Source organism: Equus caballus, chromosome 1, assembly GCF_041296265.1.
Source record: "Equus caballus isolate H_3958 breed thoroughbred chromosome 1, TB-T2T, whole genome shotgun sequence".
Lineage (NCBI taxonomy): Eukaryota > Metazoa > Chordata > Mammalia > Perissodactyla > Equidae > Equus > Equus caballus.
This window is the reverse complement of record NC_091684.1, coordinates 14,070,568-14,088,533: the sequence shown is the minus strand read 5'-3', so window position 1 is coordinate 14,088,533 and position 17,966 is coordinate 14,070,568. Positions and strand designations below refer to the sequence as shown.

General features: G+C 46.2%; 1 protein-coding gene and 1 long non-coding RNA gene across 2 annotated transcripts; one reads left to right on the top strand and one right to left on the bottom strand.

Moving 5' to 3' along the window:
• Positions 1–2,392: 2,392 nt before the first annotated feature.
• On the bottom strand, positions 2,393–13,369 carry PRDX3 (peroxiredoxin 3). Its single transcript, XM_001493616.6, has 7 exons — positions 11,453–13,369; positions 9,970–10,105; positions 8,032–8,173; positions 7,169–7,304; positions 5,971–6,074; positions 3,547–3,712; positions 2,393–3,212 (listed from the first exon to the last, which is right to left on the bottom strand). The coding sequence occupies exons 1-7, from the start codon at positions 11,771–11,773 to the stop codon at positions 3,162–3,164; spliced, it is 1,056 nt and encodes a 351-aa protein (XP_001493666.2). The 5' UTR covers positions 11,774–13,369; the 3' UTR covers positions 2,393–3,161.
• Positions 10,965–12,835, top strand: LOC138923160 (uncharacterized). The gene is made up of 2 exons (XR_011436390.1): positions 10,965–11,104; positions 12,686–12,835. It is a non-coding gene; the product is annotated as an uncharacterized lncRNA (long non-coding RNA).
• Positions 13,370–17,966: the final 4,597 nt, after the last annotated feature.

Sequence of the window (17,966 nt, the reverse complement as noted above, 5' to 3'; positions counted from 1 at the left end):
GCCCCGGGCGCGCGCGCGCCCCCTGTTCCCGCTCCCGGGTTCCGGCACTCCGGCTCGTGGGTGTCACCACCGGCCAGCGCCACCGGGTCCCACGCCTTCATCCCCGGTCCCCGCGCTCCCCCTGTTCCCGTGAGCCCACCCCTCCCACAGACCGAGTCTTTCCAACCCTGCTCCGTCCCTAAGGGTAGCCCGGCCGCTTCCAGGCCCCGGGGCGGGGGGGGGGGGGGGGAGGTCGGGGTGTGGAGCTGGGGCTGGGGGTGTCACCTAGGGGAACCCCCATATTTCAGTACACGCCGAGAACACCCCACATCTTACGGGGAGCACGGGCGCGCCCAAGATTTGTACGTTACCCTCAAAAATCCCTTCAATTGCCCTAAAGGTTGAGTGTATATGGTATTGGGGATGTTAGGACCAGCTACATAATTTTCGCAGCCTTGTAAAACATGAAAATGTGGTGCTCCTTATTAAAAAAGAGATGAAGAATTTCAGAAAGTCTTGGGGCCAGCCCGGTAGCATAGTGGTTAAGTTCTGCGCCGTGCTTCTGCTGCCCAGGTTGGAATCCCAGGCAGGACCTACTCCATTCATCAGCCATGCTGTGGAGCTGTCCCACATACAAAATAGAAGATGAACACAGATGTTAGCTCTGCACAAATCTTCCTCAAGCCAAAAAAAGGGAAGATGGGCAGCGGATGTTAGCTGAGGGAGAATCTTCCTTACCAAAAGAAAAGAATTTCAAAAAGTCAACATTAGAGCATTAAACCAAAACCTGGGCCCTTCTAAGTGTGGGGCCCTGGCCCAGCCTGTGAAGCTGGCCCTGCATATGCTGCCTTCTCTCTCGGCCCAACAGTCGTTCTCCAGCACTGGGGCAGATCGAGTTCTTCTGTTGAACACCAGATCAAGTAGGGTCCATTTGTAGAGAAAAAATGCACCTTCCTTCCTCCTGCTGCCCCCTTCCCTGTGTGCCCGCACTGGGGTGGGTGGGGGGTTATGCGTGTTCCTGCAAGCTGGTGTGGACGTGTGGGGTGCTCAGGGGTCCTCAGGAGTCCCGGGTGAGGGACCCAGTGCCACCAGTTACTTAGGAGTGTGACCCTGGTCAAGTCAGTCTCTCCAGGCCTATTTAGATAATCATCTGTAAAATGAGGACAATAGTACCTATCTCAGGGGTTTTCTTGAGGATCAAGTGAGATAAAACATGTCAAAGCCCTCAGCCATCACTGGGTCCATTGGTCATGCTCAGCTGGGGCCAGTAACACCCAGCTGGCCTGTTCTCTCCCTCGCCTTGCCTTCCCTTCCCTCCAGGAACAGGACACCAGCTCATGGTTTCCTTCAGGCCCATGTGAGTTTGAGGTTCCTTTTGCTCAGCTCACCTGGCTCACTTTTCTATTGCCTTCACGAGTTTTTCCTCCTCCAGGAAGCCTTCCCTGACACCATAGCTGGGTGAGGTGCCCCTCCTATGTTCCCCTTATGCCCTAGGAATGCATCTATTGAACCACAGTATTTGGCACACCCGTATTAGTCTGTTGGCTCTACCCTCCAGTATGTCACAAATCCAGCCCAGCTGACCTCTCTGTTTTCCCAGCCCCCCCAGGACCCATACAGTCTAGTCTTAACAAAGGAGCCAGTGATCTCTTAGAACAAGTTGTGTAACTCTTCTCAAAACCTTCCTGGTGTTCCCCACCTCAGAACAGAATCCCAACTCCTTAGCCTGCCCATAAGGCACTCTGGGCTCTCCATTACCATTCTCCTCTTGCCAACCTGTCACATAGCCCTTCAACTCTTCATCTACCCCAAACCCACTCCTGCCTCAGGGCCTCTGCACCAGCCATGCTCTTTGCCTAGAACCTTCTTATTCCCCTAACTCCCTCACTTTCTCCATGTTTTATCTCATTTGATCCTCATCAAAACCCTGACACAGGTACACTTACTGCCCTCCTTTTACAGATGAGAAAATGGACCTGGAAAGACTGACTCTCCCTTAAGGCCTTCCCTGATGACTCTATCCAGAACATCTGCAACCCTCTGCTCTAGCCCCTTGCTCCACTTTACTGGAATGCTTCCAAACATTCTCTGTATTTTTATTATGTTTATTGTGTTTCCCCCTCTAGAAGGTAAGTGCATGAAGGAAGGGGGTTGTCTTTTTTTGTTCACTCGTGTGCCTCTGAAACAGCAGCTGGCATACAGTAGGCACTCAAGGACTTACTGAAATAATGAACAAAGGCTTCCGTCTCCCTCTCGCCCCCTACACTGAGCTCCTTGGGTGTGCAGCCAGCATCTTATTCCTCTTTTGGGCTCCAAGCTAAATGCTCAATAAATATTTGTTGATATAATCAGAAGGAAAACTAGAGCCCCACAACATAACCTGAACCAACAATGAATGGTGTTAAAACACAAATATTTTAAAATATGTTTATTTTTTATTATATACTTTCTATTGAGCACTTCAGAAAGGAAAATAACTACAATGATTTCAAAATGTAATACCTGGATTCAATAAATATCCTTCATAATTACACCCAATCAATATCTAGAAATGTATGTAGACATTAAGTCAGCTAACAAAATAAGTAAAATATCTATATAAACTATAAATCTCAGGAATGGGGACCATGCATGATCAGTTAAGTCACTTTGCCACCATGTTTAAAAATATGATTCACGTTTGTTTCAATCACATATACATCCATTGCAAGAGTTAAATTAGACCCCTGATGCTAACAACTTAAAACTATGATCTTTGTTACCTTACAAGAAAATTCAGTTTAATACAAAGAAATTCATGAAGAAAATTTCAGGACCCTTGATCAGAAGCTTTCGATGTTTGTACTACTCTGCTGTACACAAAGGTTCAAGTAAGACTAAGAAAGAAGAGTGTTTCCTTTTCCCATTGAAGACATGATCCAAGACACAGGTGAACTAGGCAATCTACATAAACTAGCTGGCCATCAATACGTTACCAGTAAAGGACTTAAGTTAGTAACTAACCACGTTTAAAAGGTTTCAGCCAATGTTACAAAAACAAAACATTTAGAGTAATATTTATGAATACAAACATAAGTGGTTTTTTGCCTTCTGTAAATAATAATCTTTGAAATGCTAAAAGTGAGTTCCAACTGTGGCTCTTTTCTGCTGTGAGAAGCTGCAGGTGCACGTGGGAGGACGTGCTAATTTACCTTCTCAAAGTATTCTTTGGAAGCGGTGGGATGCGGCTTGATCTGAAAATACAACAACATTTCACTGAGTGATGGACTGTATAGTAGTCTCAAAACTGAGCTGAAAGTTCTCGATTTTAACCTATGTTCTTTAACTTTTTAAAGACTGGTCTGTTCCCTTAAAAATACATGGATGAAAGTTACATTAACAGTCTGCCTGGTGCCTGGTCCCACCCCCAACCCCCACCCTTCAGCTGCTTCACCCACTGGCACACCATCAGCACCCTTGTTCCAAGGGTGGGCTCCTTTTGTGGATACTCCAGGCCAGCAGCCCTTGAGGCAGTGAGGGCCTGGGACCCTCTGTGGGGGTCCCACTGTTTTTGGGAAAGAAACCTACTGTAGGAGAATCCGGTGTCCAGTTTGCTGGGCAGACTTCTCCATGGGCTTCCACATACTGGAATGCTTTCACCAAGCGGAGGGTCTCTTCCACGCTTCGGCCCACTGGGAGATCATTGACACTCAAATGCTTGATGACTCCATTGGGGTCAATTATGAAGAGCCCTCTGCATCAGAATTTATCCTCGTTAGTACCTCAACAGTACCAGAGCTAGAAAAACTAACTTCTACCCACTCTGTCTTTAATTCTCCTTAATAAAGCATTTAGTAAGTGCTATCATATGCTTAAAAATGGGGTTTTCCTTGTTGCACAAAACGCTTATCATCTCTTATTGATGATAGGTGCTTTAACAAAAGGAAGACTGGACCAGGCCACCATGGCACTATGGTCACATTTACAAATGTCACCTGAATGTCACCTGAATTTCACACAGTATCTGAAAGTCACTGAACTACAGTGAACAAAGGCTTCTTTACTTATTAGCATTCTTTGGGCTGCTGTACCAAGACTTGGCAAGAAACTATAGGCATTGGGAAAGGACAGAGATATATTTTATCTATATTCAGGAAACATGAAATAAGTGAATCCTTGGGTAAATGGGGGGAAATCCCATGGGAAAATCTTTGCAGAGAATGTACTACCCTTAAGTCTATGCAGAGCAGAAATCTAAAGACAAACCAAGCCTGTCACTCTTTATCACCCAGCAGCACTGTCATGAGATGATTGGACCTGTGGCCCGTGTTCATCTTCTGTATAAGGGTTGGTGTTACTATGACATTTCAGATGTGTTTAACCCACAGGTTTTAACAGTCTGTCTTAAGAGGGTGTGGCTTTCCAAGTGTTAGTCACTCAGGGAAAAGCTGAGTTGGAGAAAACTCACAAGGTAAAAAGGTGGTCCTTCCTCCCTGGGCCAGGCCCTTAGGGGTGTAGGCTTTGAGCCTGACAGGTCCTGGTGCATGCTCCTGGAGAGTGGAGCCAAGCTGAGTCCATGGTGCAGATACAGATGCAGAGCTAGGATGGAGCAGGGCCCACGGATCCAGAAAGAAGCCTTATCTTATAAGCCAGGCTCGGCTCCTCTCCCTTGTCAATCCCAATAGTGAAACCAGCAGGGAGGTAACTGCAAAATTAGCAAGACTCTACAGGGAAAGGGATCCTGTGGGGAGAAAGCCAGCACTCCTCTTCTCCTTTCCTTGTCACCTCTGTCAAAGCTAGACTTCGGTTTATTAAAGGAAGACAGTAATCTCCTTGGAGTCAAAAAGGCATAAGCTCCACGGTGGCTCCCAGAGCTAAAATTCCAGGTGTAACCCACAAAGAAAACAGACCAGAGGTCAGCTACAAGAGGGCAGGCAAGTGGATTCAAGCTGGCCCCCAGCAAAACTGTGAGGCACATCAAAGTGGGGTCCTTGCCTGCTTCCTGGAGGTAAGGTTCCGCCCAGTCCCTCCTTCACTCAGCAGCCATCAAGATGCCAGTTCTGAGGCCTACGTTCTCATCCCTCCCAGGAAGGTGGCATTTGAATATGGGACTGTTAAAGATGGAAAGTTTTCGCACTCAAAGGAATAAAAGGTTAACCACAGAATGAATGAGGACAGAAAATACATTCCTGGACACAGCAGCTACCAGGATCTATGCTAAAAACTTCAGCTGCCTCACCTTATTTAATCCTCACAACCAATCTGGGAAGTACATTCTCATTTTAGTTTTGGGAAAACTGGGACTCAAAAAGATTAAATAGGGGCCGGTCCTGTGGCCGAGTGGTTAAGTTAGTGCGCTCTGCTTTGGCAGCCTAGGGTTTCACCAATTCAAATCCTGGGCGTGGACATGGCACCACTCATCAAGCCATGCTGAGGCGGCGTCCCACATGCCACAACTAGAAGAACCCACAACTAAAAATACACAACTATGTTCCTGGGGGCTTTGGGAGAAAAAGGAAAAATAAAATCTTGTTTTAAAAAAAAAAGGTTAAATAACTTGCCCAAAGTCATACAGCTATTAAGTAGCTGAGTTAAAAAAAAAAATCAAACTCCAATCTGATTCCAGGGCTCGTATGAGATCTTAACCATTCCAGGATACTGACTCCTACCTTGCTAGACCTCCCTTCTCCAAACACTCTGATGGCTCCGCTGCCAGGAGGATGCCCCCATGTGGCTCCCAGATGATCAGGGAGAGTGGAGCAGTGTGACCATCAACACCTGATACCTTTCTTCGGAAACAGACCCAGCGTGGTATAGGGGGGAAACATGTCCTAGCCATTTCTGAAAGGCTGCCAATCCTCAAAGGAGGCATCCATCAATGCTTATTAAAAGACTAAAATTAAGGATTTTTGGTTTTAAAAATGCTTTACCAAGGTCTTTATAAATCCCCTAAGAAGTGAGATGATGCTAACATGAAAAGCAATTTTAAGTTCATAAGAAACAGAATCTTACCTTAGTGCAAGACCAGCACCTTCTAACAGCACACCGTAGTCTCGGGAAATTTGTTTAGTTAAATCTGACAAGAGCGGGATGTTCATGTGGCCCAAACCGCCATTCTAACAAAAACACAAACATGACTGGTCGTTATACTGTGCGTTCTCACAACACTCTCGGCCAGGAAACACGATGTCAGAGGCCAACAATAATGGCAATAGGGAGCACTAACTGAGCACCAACAATGGGCCAAGTGCTGCTCTAAGCTCTTTCTGTTAAGTCACTTCCTCCTCCCAACTATCCTCAGTAGAGACTATTATCATTACCGTTTTACAGATGAGGAAACAGGCACACGAAGGATAAGTAACTTGCTCCAAGTCACAGCCAGAAAGGGGCAGAGGCAGCATTTAAACCCAGCTAATATGAGAGATCTTTGCTTTTCTAATCCTTTTTTTAACTTTTCTTTTTTTTGAGGAAGATTAGCCCTGAGCTAACATCTGCCACCAATCCTCCTCTTTTTTGCTGAGGAAGACTGGCCCTGAGCTAACATCTGTGCCCATCTTCCTCTATGGTATATGTGGGACACCTGCCACAGCATAGCTTGACAAGTGATGTGTAGGTCCACACCTGGGATCTGAACCAGCAAACCCTGGGCCGCTAAAGCGGAACGTGCTAACTTAACCACTGGGCCACTGGGCCATCACCCCCTAATTCTTTAAGTATTCTTTTAGTTGAAGATTAATTTCTGAAGCATAAAAATGCAAGAGTAATAAAAAAAATACTTTGAATCATTTGATAGTGATAGTCCAGGGGTACAGCTGGAAATTTTGATTCTCCCAGGCAAGTTTCTAGGCAAGAATCCTGATCATGCAGAACAATGAAATCAGAGAACCTAACCACCATCCCACATGCCACGCAGGGTATGTGGGATCTGCCAGGCAAGAGGGGAGGCAATGGACCTGAGCTGTTCTCCCTGCCCTGAGCCCACTCTCTGTTACCCTTCGTACCCTGGAAAATACCAGGGGAGGGGTAAGTAAACACATGCAATGTCAAGGGAGATATGGACAGAGTTTAACAGAATTTGCCAGGAGGTTAGGACTTATGAATAGCCCACTTTGGACTCATCACGCATTAACAACTTCTAGGCTGGTCTTTTATGGGATCATTTCCGTTTTTAAGACGGTAAGTGCAAAGGCAGGGTGAACGATGCTCATACCTTCCGTGGGGTGTTTATCCAGGCAAGATGGCTGAAGTGGGAGTCCACTGAAACGGCGACAACTTCACAGTTCACGTCGTGAAACTCATTGGCTTTGTCACTAAAAGCAACAATCTCTGTAGGGCACACAAAGGTGCTAGGAATAAAGGGCAGAAGGAATAAGGTCCAGTTAAAAGAAATGATTTATCATCTTTCTATTTAAGAGTCGTATCAAAAAATGCAAAAAATGAGAGTAAGCAGGGGGAGGTATATTCTAAGAATAAAAAAAAAATTTTAGGGGCCGGCCCTGTGGCCAACTGGTTAAGTTCATGCGTTCCACTGCGGTGGCCCAAGGTTTAACTGGTTCGGATCCTGGGTGCAGCCATGGCACCGCTCGTCAGGCCGTGCTGAGGCAGCATCCCACGTGCCACAACTAGAAGGACTCACAACTAAAAATACACAACTATGTACCAGAGGGCTTTGGGGAGAAAAAGGAAAAATAAAATCTTAAAAAAAAAAAGATTTTATTTAAATAAAGTAGCTTTACAAGAAAATTCATTTTATTATCCTTACTTTTCTCATTTTACCCCAGACCTGTGAAAACTTCCTCACAGACTGGCTTACAGGAACCAGTGCTCCACAGCAGATAAAATAGAGCCATATTAAAACCCTACCCCATTAAAAGGAATGCCATTCACCCCTAAACTTATCTCTTGTACATTAGCTACAGATGCAGGCTGTATCGACAAGGTCATCAGTGATAAACGGTCAGCAAAAACCTTGCCCTTAACGAGAAAACCCAGAGACAGGAAGTGTCAGCGTGGAAGCAGGGATCTCTGCTCACACTCAGAATGACAGTACAGCATCGTAGAAATTACACTTACAAATCCAAGGGATAGAAGAAGAGCACCAAATATTTCCCCTTAAAGTCATCAAGGCTTAGTTCTTTGAACTCTCCCTTGACAACGGCTGTCCCCTTAAAATAGGGTGCGTGCTGGGTGACGGCAGGGGTATGGTATGAGGAACCTGAAAAAAACCACACACATATATAGTCCAATCACTAATCAAGCACCTATTTGATTTTATTTAAACCTCTCGCAATAGTTAATCAGTAGTATAAATTAATTAAAAGATTCAGTTCAACTGTAGATCTTAGCTAAGTTTTTTTTCGTTCCATAGTTCTAGATTGTACAAATTCAATTCAAAGTGCTTTAGAAACTAAAACAAGAAGACAGAAGATTGTAGGGATGCAATTAAGGAAGACATGAGACTGGAGGTGGGTTCTAAATATGGTTCCGATTTTGCCAAGTCCAGATGGGACAGGGCAAACGGCCTAGAGGAAGCAATGGAGGTGTGGGGAAGAGCCCCTGGCACAGTTTGGTTAGAACAGAGAGAAGTGCTGTGTGTGGAAGCAAGAAGAGTGGGAGGCAAAGCAAGGATAGCTGAAGGCCACGCCGTGAGGGCCCTTAAATATCAGGCTGTGGGGTCTGTTCTTCAAACAAGAGATAAAGGAATCCCTGGGGGATTTCACGGAGGAGCTGGAAGAGGAGTGAGCTGTTCTTAGGAAGATGACTCTGGCCCAGGGTGGGTGAGGAGAGCAGGCGGAGGCGAGACCGATGTTAGGAGGTGATTTCAGTTATCTAAGTGAGAGGTATGGAGGGGAGGGGTGTGGTAGAGAGAAAAGGAAGAAAGGAAAGGACATGAGAGATGTGTCAGAGCTGGGGAGGATTCGCCTCTACCCGGGGACACGGGACAAAGGAGATTAAGTGTCAAAATGCCTAGGCTCCAGAGATGTCGGAAGTGGGGGTTTGAGACAGGTGATGAGGAAAGTTTGAAACCCACAGCATCAAATCACTACTAGAAATTTTATAAAGTCCCAGAGTAGCAAAACGTGAAACTTTTTGGAACATTTCACCCACAAACAAAGGCTCTGCTACAGTATATCCCCCAAACCATTACATGTTAAATGTATGCTTGTTTAAAAAGTGGGACAGGGCCAGCCCAGTGGCACAGTGGTTAAGTGTGCGCATTCCATTTTGGCGGCCCGGGGTTCACCGGTTCGGATCCAGGGTGCAGACATGGCACTGCTCATCAAGGCATGCTGTGGTAGGCATCCCACATATGAAGCAGAGGAAGATGGGCACGGATGTTAGCTCAGGGCTAGTCTTCCTCAGCAAAAAGAGGATTGGCAGCAGTTAGCTCAGGACTAATCTTCCTCAAAAACAAAATAAATAAATAAAAGCTGGGACAAAGCCAAAGGAGGTATTTTCAAATACCATTCATTATCTGAGGCTGATCTTAGTAAATTCCACATTCTAGAGAATGGAGTAAACCTCAAGAAATAGCTAGGCTTCATTCAGCTCATGGAGGAGTCCATTAGACTGGTCTAATGCGGCCAACTGGAGCCAGCAAGCAGGTTTGAATCGAAAAGCCTTTAGAGGATCTGCGGTCAATTTCCAGTCATCTCACACCCCTTCACACACAGCAGCCCAGAAGGCACCCGAGACTCCCTGCCCCTCCATGTTCCTCAACACAGAGGATCAAAACCTCTGGCAACCAACAAGCAAATGTGACACAAGGCAGTGTGTGATTCTCAACCCTCGATGCACGTTAGAATCACTTGGTGAGCTTTAAAAAAATCCTGACATCCTGGTCTCACCCTAGAGATTGCCTTAATTTGTCTGGGGTGGGACTGGGGCAGTGCTCTGTTTTTAAAAGTTCCCCAGGTGAGTCTAACGTACAGCCATGGTTCAGAGCTCCCGTCCAGAGACATGGTTCATGTTTCCATTACCTAGGACAAACCAAGGCGTAACAACACTTACTGGTGCTAAAGGCGAGTTTCGCTTGATTGAAACCAGACCACAATACATTTGTCAAGCACGTTCTTTGAGAAGCAGCAGGCCTAAGGGCTGCAGAGGCAGCAATGCCCCAAGGAATGGCGCTCACGCGTCGGGCAACCTAGAAAGAGAAACACTTTATATTAGGAAGTAGTTCCAGAATGGTGGCTGAAGGTTGGCCCTGCTGAAAGGGCATCAGGCCAATGATGGCCTCAGCTGTCCTTGTTCCTATGAACCACATACCAAACCCACAACTCTAAGACCATGGATTGAGTCTCCATGTTTTTAACATCCCCTTCTGCTTCTTTCTCCTTCAAGACTGCAAGGAGGAGGAGTACTGGGGAGATGTTAGTCAAAGATACAAAGTTGCAATTATGTAGGAGGAATAAGTCTAGAAAATGCACAGGCATGTTGAATACACTCAATAATAATGTACTGAACACTGGTAACATGCTAAGAAAATACATTTCAGATACACTCATTACACACCAAAAATGGTAACTACATGAAGAAAGGTTAATTAGCTTGACTGTAGTAATCATTTCATGATGTATATATATATCAAATCATCATGTTGTACACTTTAAACACATACTATTTTTATTTTAAAAATATACAAGTGAAAAAAAAAGACTGCAAGGCAGAGGAGAAAATTATAAGAACATAAAGACTCCATTCTCTTAACAGCAACACAGACGGTTCAAACAGCAAGGGCGCTAGGCCAGGCCCCTTTACCAGCACCACCTGCTGAGCATGTTTTCCCACGTCAAGGTCCTCCTTAGACACGACAAGGCCCTTCCAGGCCCTCAGACATGCAAACAAGTAGAGCAAAGTTCAGCTTCTGGGCAAATCTGGACAGGGCTCAAGGGAAATGTTTGCTCAACTTCAGGGTCCAGCATGACTCAGGAAGAAGAAAGAGCCTGCGTTGAACCCGCCACGAGAAACGGGAGAGTGGGAAGCAAGAGGGTACCAGGCTTTGCTGGCAGAAAAGCGCGGGGACAGACGCGGGGCCCCAGGGGGGAGTGCCTTTTGCACGCTAGCACTTTGGTTTCCATCCAGCATGTAGCGGACGCTCACAGCAACGCCTTGATGAAGGAGGCACCATTCTTTCTACCTTAAGGTGAGGAAAGTAAACTGAGGTTCAGAAAGGCGAAACTTGTCCAAGGTCATAGAGTCGGTCACAGAACCGGGACCAGGGGCCAGGTCGCCTGCCTCCAGGACCAGGTGCTTAGGTGGAGAGGGGACTAGAGACCTGCGGTTCGCAGCCAGGAGGGACTGGCGAAGGGACCGCAGGAGGGGTGGGGGAAGGGCGGTGGAGGAGGAGGCCTCCAGGTCCGCTACCCGCTGACATCCTCCAAGAACGGCGAAAGGCCCTCAGGCCGCAGGGGAGCGGGGTCCCGTCTGGGAAGCACGTTCCCAGAGCCACCGCAGTGTCTCCGCGCCTGTCCCCCAGCCGGCAGCCACTCACCGAAGCCCGGAGCAACCTTCCCACCGCGGCCGCCATCTTCAGTGTGCGCGGGAGCCGCGGGAGCCGTGGGGCCGAAGGAGAAGCGGCGGAGGCGGGGCCTACGGAGAGGGCGGGGCCTCTCGGCGGGAGGGGCGGGGCCTCGGCGGGCGAGGCGGGGACGGGGTCCCGGTTGAGCCGCAGCTTCCTGGCCTTTAGGGGACCCTGCATGTGTAAATGTCCCTGTCGGGTCCCTCGGCCCGATTCTGAGGAGAACATTACCGTTATGGCTTCGGAGTAGCTGAATACTTGGGGAAGCGACACTTTGTCTCCTTGTAACCCCATCCTAAAAAGAAGTAATCCGCTCGGGGAGGTAGATATTTATTTCCATATTTCCTACTGACTTTTTTGTTAACCTGTGTGGACTACTGTTTCTACTATTTCTGTAAAAGGATCTCGCTCCTATTTCAGTCTCAGATAGAGTCTTCTGGCTTCTGCATGAAATGAAATTGTTAATGCAATTTTAGTCTGTTAGTAAGCCAAGTGGGTAAGACATGTGTCCAGCAAACCTTTGGGATGGTGTTGTGGGCTTCCCTTTTGCCCTCTTTCCCAAAATTGGGAGAATTGGGACAAATTTCAAATTTGTTTTCTGTCGATTAGTAAAGCTAAGTGCTCAGTAGTGAGCCTGATCCTTTGAAGAAGGCACCAAACATATGTAAAAATCCCACACTGGCCTTGCAGTAAATGTGACAGACCGCAGCCTCTCAGTGAGTGTTTTCCAAACACCAGTCATTCCATTACCAAATGAGTTCCTTGAGTCTGCATATCACCTGCATATTATTTACTATTTTCTTTGAGTTGACTCAGTTTTTAAAAACATAAGTGAATTTATTTGAAAGAAAATGTTAAATAACTTAAATGGAAAAGCCTTATAATTTGCTATAAATAGCAAGCAATTTAAAATGGATACATTAAAACAAAATGTTGTTCAGTATCAACTAGATACAGTTGCCTGCTGAAAGTGTGAGCCTTTTGTTAAAAAGGGAGGATGAGAGGTGGTTGCAGACACCCTGGTATCACGTGAGACTTCTCTTTGGTTAATCAGGATTTATTTTTTTTATTTTTTTATTTTTTTTGAGGAAGATTAGCCCCGAACTAACATCTGCCAATCCTCCTCTTTTTTTATGAGGAGGACTGGCCCTGAGCTAACATGCGTCCCCATCTTCCTCTACTTTATATGTGGGACGCCTGCCACAGCATGACTTGCCAAGTGGTGTCATGTCCACACCCGGGATCGGAACCAGCAAACCCCGGGCCACCAAGAAGCGGAACATGTGCACTTAACCGCTGCGCCACCAGGCCGGCCCCTAGGATTTAAAGAGCATTAAAAAGACAGTATCTTTCTCACTTTGGAGTTTGATGTTACTTATTTTTCTCCCCATGCCCACAGCAGTGCATTTCCTAAAATCATCGCAGGGACCGCCAGGGACAGCTTTGGAAAGGACTGCTTTAGAAGCACAGGGCCACAGGTTTCTTGACCATGCTCCCAGCACCTGCCTTGTGTTTAATTAGTGCTCATTACGTGTTTGTTGAACAGATGTTTGAAAAGCAAAAGGGATCATAGTGTTGGAGCTCAAAATCATGCTATAGTCTATAATGGAAGCTTATTCGGCCATAAAAAGGAATGAAGGATTGATACTGTAACATGGATGAACTTCCAAAGAGCATTATGTGAAGTGAAAGAAGCCAGACCCAGGGGCTGGCCCCGTGGCCGAGTGGTTAAGTTCGCACGCTCCGCTGCAGGCGGCCCAGTGTTTCGTCAGTTCGAATCCTGGGCGCGGACATGGCACTGCTCGTCAGACCACGCTGAGGCAGCGTCCCACATGCCACAACTAGAGGAACCCACAACGAAGAATACACAACTATGTACCGGGGGGCTTTGGGGAGAAAAAGGAAAAAAAATAAAAAAAATTAAAAAAATAAAAAAAAAAGAAAGAAGCCAGACCCAAAAGCCACATATTGTGTTACTCCTTTCATATGAAAAATATAAAATAGGGGGGCTGGTCCTGTGGCCAAGTGGTTAAGTTCGTGGGCTCCGCTTTGGTGGCCCAGGGTTCACCGGTTCAGATCCTGGATGCAGACCTGTGCACAGCTCATCAGGCCATGCTGTGGCAGCATCCCACAAAGAAGCACTAGAAGGACCTACAGCTAGGATATACAACTATGTACTAGGGCTTTGGGGAGAAAAAAAAAAGAGGAAGATTGGCAACAGATGTTAGCTCAGGGCCAATCTTCCTCACCAAAATAAGAATATAAATATATATATATATAAAATAGGTAAATCTGTGGAAAGAGAAAGCAAATTGGCGGTGTCGAGTGCTGGGGGGCAAGGAGACTGACGACTTGATGGATACAGGGTCTTCTTTTGCAGTGATGAAAATGTTTTTAAATAAGATAGAGATGATTGCACAACATTGCGAATGTACTAAATACTACTGGATTGTACACTTTAAAATGGTTAATTTTATGTTATGTGAATGTTACCTCAGTTTTAAAAAGAAGTAGACACCAACAACAAAAACAAAAATCATGCTACAGTCCAGCCCAGTGATTTTGTCCACGAGAAAACTGAGCCTTTTAGAGATGGAGAGACCCTCCCAAAGTCATATAGTATAACCATGGGCCTACTGGGACCAGTTCAACTGACCCCATCTTATCAATAAAGTAATTAAGAGTTTTTCAGGATCTGAGAGTCCCCACTTGTCCAGCTCAGGCCAGTTGAGAACACCCGCCCATCAACTGGGCCCATGCAAACACCTGATGAGTGACCCTTTTGACGTCAAGCGGCTGAAAACTCCTCCCTCAGATCATGGTAACGCTGCCATTTTGTGAACACGCATCCTGTAAAGAGCCATGAAGCTTAACTAGGCTTGCGTGGATCATCAATTACCTCACTTCTCCTTGCCTCCAATCATCTATCTCCACACTTCAGACCACCCTGCCTTTCGACCCATAAATTTTGCCCCAAGCCCTGGGTCGGGGAGACAGATCTGAGAGCACATGCCTCCTGTCTTCTTGTAGATGGATCTGGCGATAAAGCTGTTTTCTTTTCCCAAAAGCTGATGCTGTAATAATTGGCTTTTTTTTATGTGCATCGGGTAGGAGAACGCCATCTTTGTGTGGTAACAACAGCTGGTCGGAAGCAGAGGCAGGACTAGAACTCAGAGACTCCCCACATCTAACCCACCAGTATTTGTGGCTGACTTGGAGTTCAGCCTCGGCGCCATTTCACCAGCCATTTTGTTAGATGACATTATGTCTACTCTAGTCTTCTCATCTTTTCCCTCACACTGCAGACTTTATTTATTTATTTATTTATTTATTTATTTATTTTTTTTTTTGAGGAAGATTAGCCCTGAGCTAACGTCTGCTGCCAATCCTCTTTTTGCTGAGGAAGACTGGCCCTGAGCTAACATCAGGGCCCATCTTCCTCTACTTTATATGTGGGACACCTGCCACAGCATGGCTTGACAAGCGGTGCCATGTCCACATCTGGGATCCAAACCGGTGAACACTGGGCTGCCGAAGTGGAACATGCGCACTTAATCACTGTGCCACCGGGCTGGACCCCCGCAGACTTTAGATACCAAGCTGCCAGAGCTTGAGCCAGGAAAAGCCACAGGGTACCTTTCTCTTTTCATGTTCCTTAGACCTGTAATCCTCTGCTCCATACCCCTTGTTTTCTCCTCATTTTGGGGGGCACCGCTCTCTCTCTCCTATTTTATGCACACGTAGTCTAGTCCCCACACGCTGGCAGTTTGGTTCATAACTAAACTTCACTATAATGTACAGCGAGTGCCAACCAAAGCAACAGGACCCAGTGGATCTTCCCTCGAGAGTAGCCTCACTCAGCCTCATTTCAGTTTTAAAGTTTAGAAGCCTTAATTAGTCCTGTCTTGTTGGCTGGGGCTCTTTAGAGCAAAGGTAACATTACTTTCTGTTTTCCCTTTAGCCCCTCCCGCTATTGCTTCCTGTCAGTTATTTCAGTTACTGCTGCAGCCTCCCCACCCCGAGCCCATTTCAGCCTCTGGAGCAACGCACTCCTTTCCTATTTAGGTCCCAGGTAGAGCCTTCTGGGGTTGGATGAATTTGCATCAATTAACAATGTGATTTTAATCACTTAGTAAGCGTATATTGAGTGGATCACACAGGCAGTGCTTCCAAGGATCTCACATGTATTCAGGGAGCAAGGACAAGATCATAAAAACAAAACAACCCACCAAGCTCCAACATTGAAAGGGGCATGAAAGTGTGGACAGCCTGGGTTCAAACTCCAGCTCTGCCACTTAGTACTTACCTCTCTCAGGCAAGTTGCTTAACTCTCTGCCTGTTTTCCCATCTGTAAAATGGGAGTGATATTAATACTTCCTCCAAGGGTTATTGTGAGGAATAAGGGAGTTAATATTTTAAAGGCACTTAGCTCAGTCTGCAGGCACATAGTAAGTACTATAAAGGTTTGTTACATTAAATGAAAGAGAAGTCCAGGTAACATGCTATGCGAGTTTACAGAAAGAGACAAGAAGGGTGTCATAGAAAAAGTGCTATCAGAGGACATGGATTCTGTCCTTGAGGGAGGAATGGGGGAAGACAGCAGATAGCAGTAATCGGTGACCTTTGTCCCTTTGGTTTGTCACTATTCGCAGCCAACATCTATTGAGAACATACTTTGGGGCCAGACTCTGGGCTGAAGGCAGTATCTTATCTGGTCTTCACACAACCCCGTGAGCCAGGTACTGTTTTGAATTCACCATCCCCATTTCATAGGTGAGGATACTGAGGCTGAGGGAGGTTTAGTAATTTGCTCAATCTCTCACAACTAGAAAGGGAAGGAGCCAGGATTCAAACCCCAAAAGCTGATGCGGAGCCCCCATTCTTAATGTTGTCCCACCTTCTGCAGTATTTGTTGGAGCGTCACGTACTCAATGGGGCTTTCTAGGAGATGCTACTAAAAAGGTGGTCTGTGTTGGAGCATGGGGGGAGTATTAGCCATCTATCCTTCAGTGAAATGTCCCCAAACACTCTGCTCCTGTACCTTCTGATCTTTTGTCTGAGCAGTTCTAGTGGGTTCTGCCCTTGCAATTGATGGTCACCATTTTGGGGACTTGCTTGGTGTTGTCCACTCCATTCTCACTACCTCAAAGCTTTAGCTGTGAGCACCGAGCTAATCCACGCAAAATGCTTAGGGGGTACTTGGCACAGAGTAGGGTTAAATAGATATTAGTTATTATTCTGCCCACAAGCAAACATGCTACATTTTCTAACAACTGGCACAGACTTTGAATACATTTTATTTTTCTCAAAGTGATGAATTTCCTCTTCCGCCTTTCCTTCAGGAGTGAAGGATAAGGCTTTTGCAAAAGCACTGATCTCCAGACAGGCTCAAATTAGGCTCTTCGGGAAGCTAGAAGGACTTGAAGTCAAGGAAAGGAAGATGCCACGTACCTACCTGCTCGTTGCAGTTTAATCTTTTCTGCCTTCAAGCCCCTGCTCCCAGTGGCCAGCCCAGTGGTGCAGCCATTAAGTTTGCACATTCTGCTTGGTGGTCCGGGGTTTGCCAGTTCAGATCCCGGGTGTGGACCTATGTACCGCTTGTCAAGCCATGCTGTGGCAGGTGTCCCACATATAAAGTAGAGGAAGATGGGCATGGATGTTAGCTCAGGGCCAGTCTTCCTCAGCGAAAAGAGGAGGATTGGTGGCAGATGTTAGCTCTGTGCCAATCTTCCTCAAAAAAAAAAGCCCCTGCTCCTAGACTACACTCTTACTCAGGAAACCTTGAATTTTTTTTCTTTTAAAGCTAATTATGAGGAATAAGGATGACCACAATGGTAAGACACTTATCAGACCCGCATTGTAGGGATACTAGCTGATATGCCCTATAGCAACCATGTGTTGGGCAGGATGCCAACCATCTGGGATTTATAACAATCCAGGGCCTGGCCAACCCAGATCTTAACTTATATCACTCAAAGAACATCACATCTTGAAGGAACACAGAGCCCTTCAATGTGAGCTCCTGTTCCTGGGAATGCTGGTCGTACTAAGGACAGTCCCTCCTGGCAAGCATGTAGTCTTCATTCCTCCGCCTATATAAACAACACCCACTCTGCCCACAGTAGCGGATGCACAACTCCGGCCAGCCAGCCGCTCTTGGACACTCCTTGTAGGTAAGTCCCAATAAACCTATATGTCTTGTATGCCATCTCTGGGTCTTTTCTTTGGTCTCTCTGCGAACTATCCTGCACTGCTTGTGCAACTGAGTGTGCAGCCAGACATCCATCTACCTGAAAAGGGTCTTAGTTATGATTAGAAAGAAATCTTGACCATTTCTAAGATTGATGCAGATTTCAGTTTCTTACTTCTTGGGTATCCAATAGCTTGGTACAATTTTGCAAAAGTTCTCTTTGTCATATGGAAAGAGTTAACTCCTACTGTATTAACTTGTGTCTACGTTTTTTATATTTTCCTTTTGATAGATGGT

Excerpts from the sequence above, each read along its gene's own strand:
- PRDX3 (XM_001493616.6), bottom strand. The coding sequence starts at position 11,773 with ATGGGGTTACAAGGAGACAAAGTGTCGCTTCCCCAAGTATTCAGCTAC. Across the intron at positions 10,106-11,452 it reads GAAGGTTGCTCCGGGCTTCG|GTTGCCCGACGCGTGAGCGC; the intron begins GTGAGTGGCTGC and ends TTCTCTTTCTAG. Across the intron at positions 6,075-7,168 it reads GGATAAACACCCCACGGAAG|AATGGCGGTTTGGGCCACAT; the intron begins GTATGAGCATCG and ends TGTTTTTGTTAG.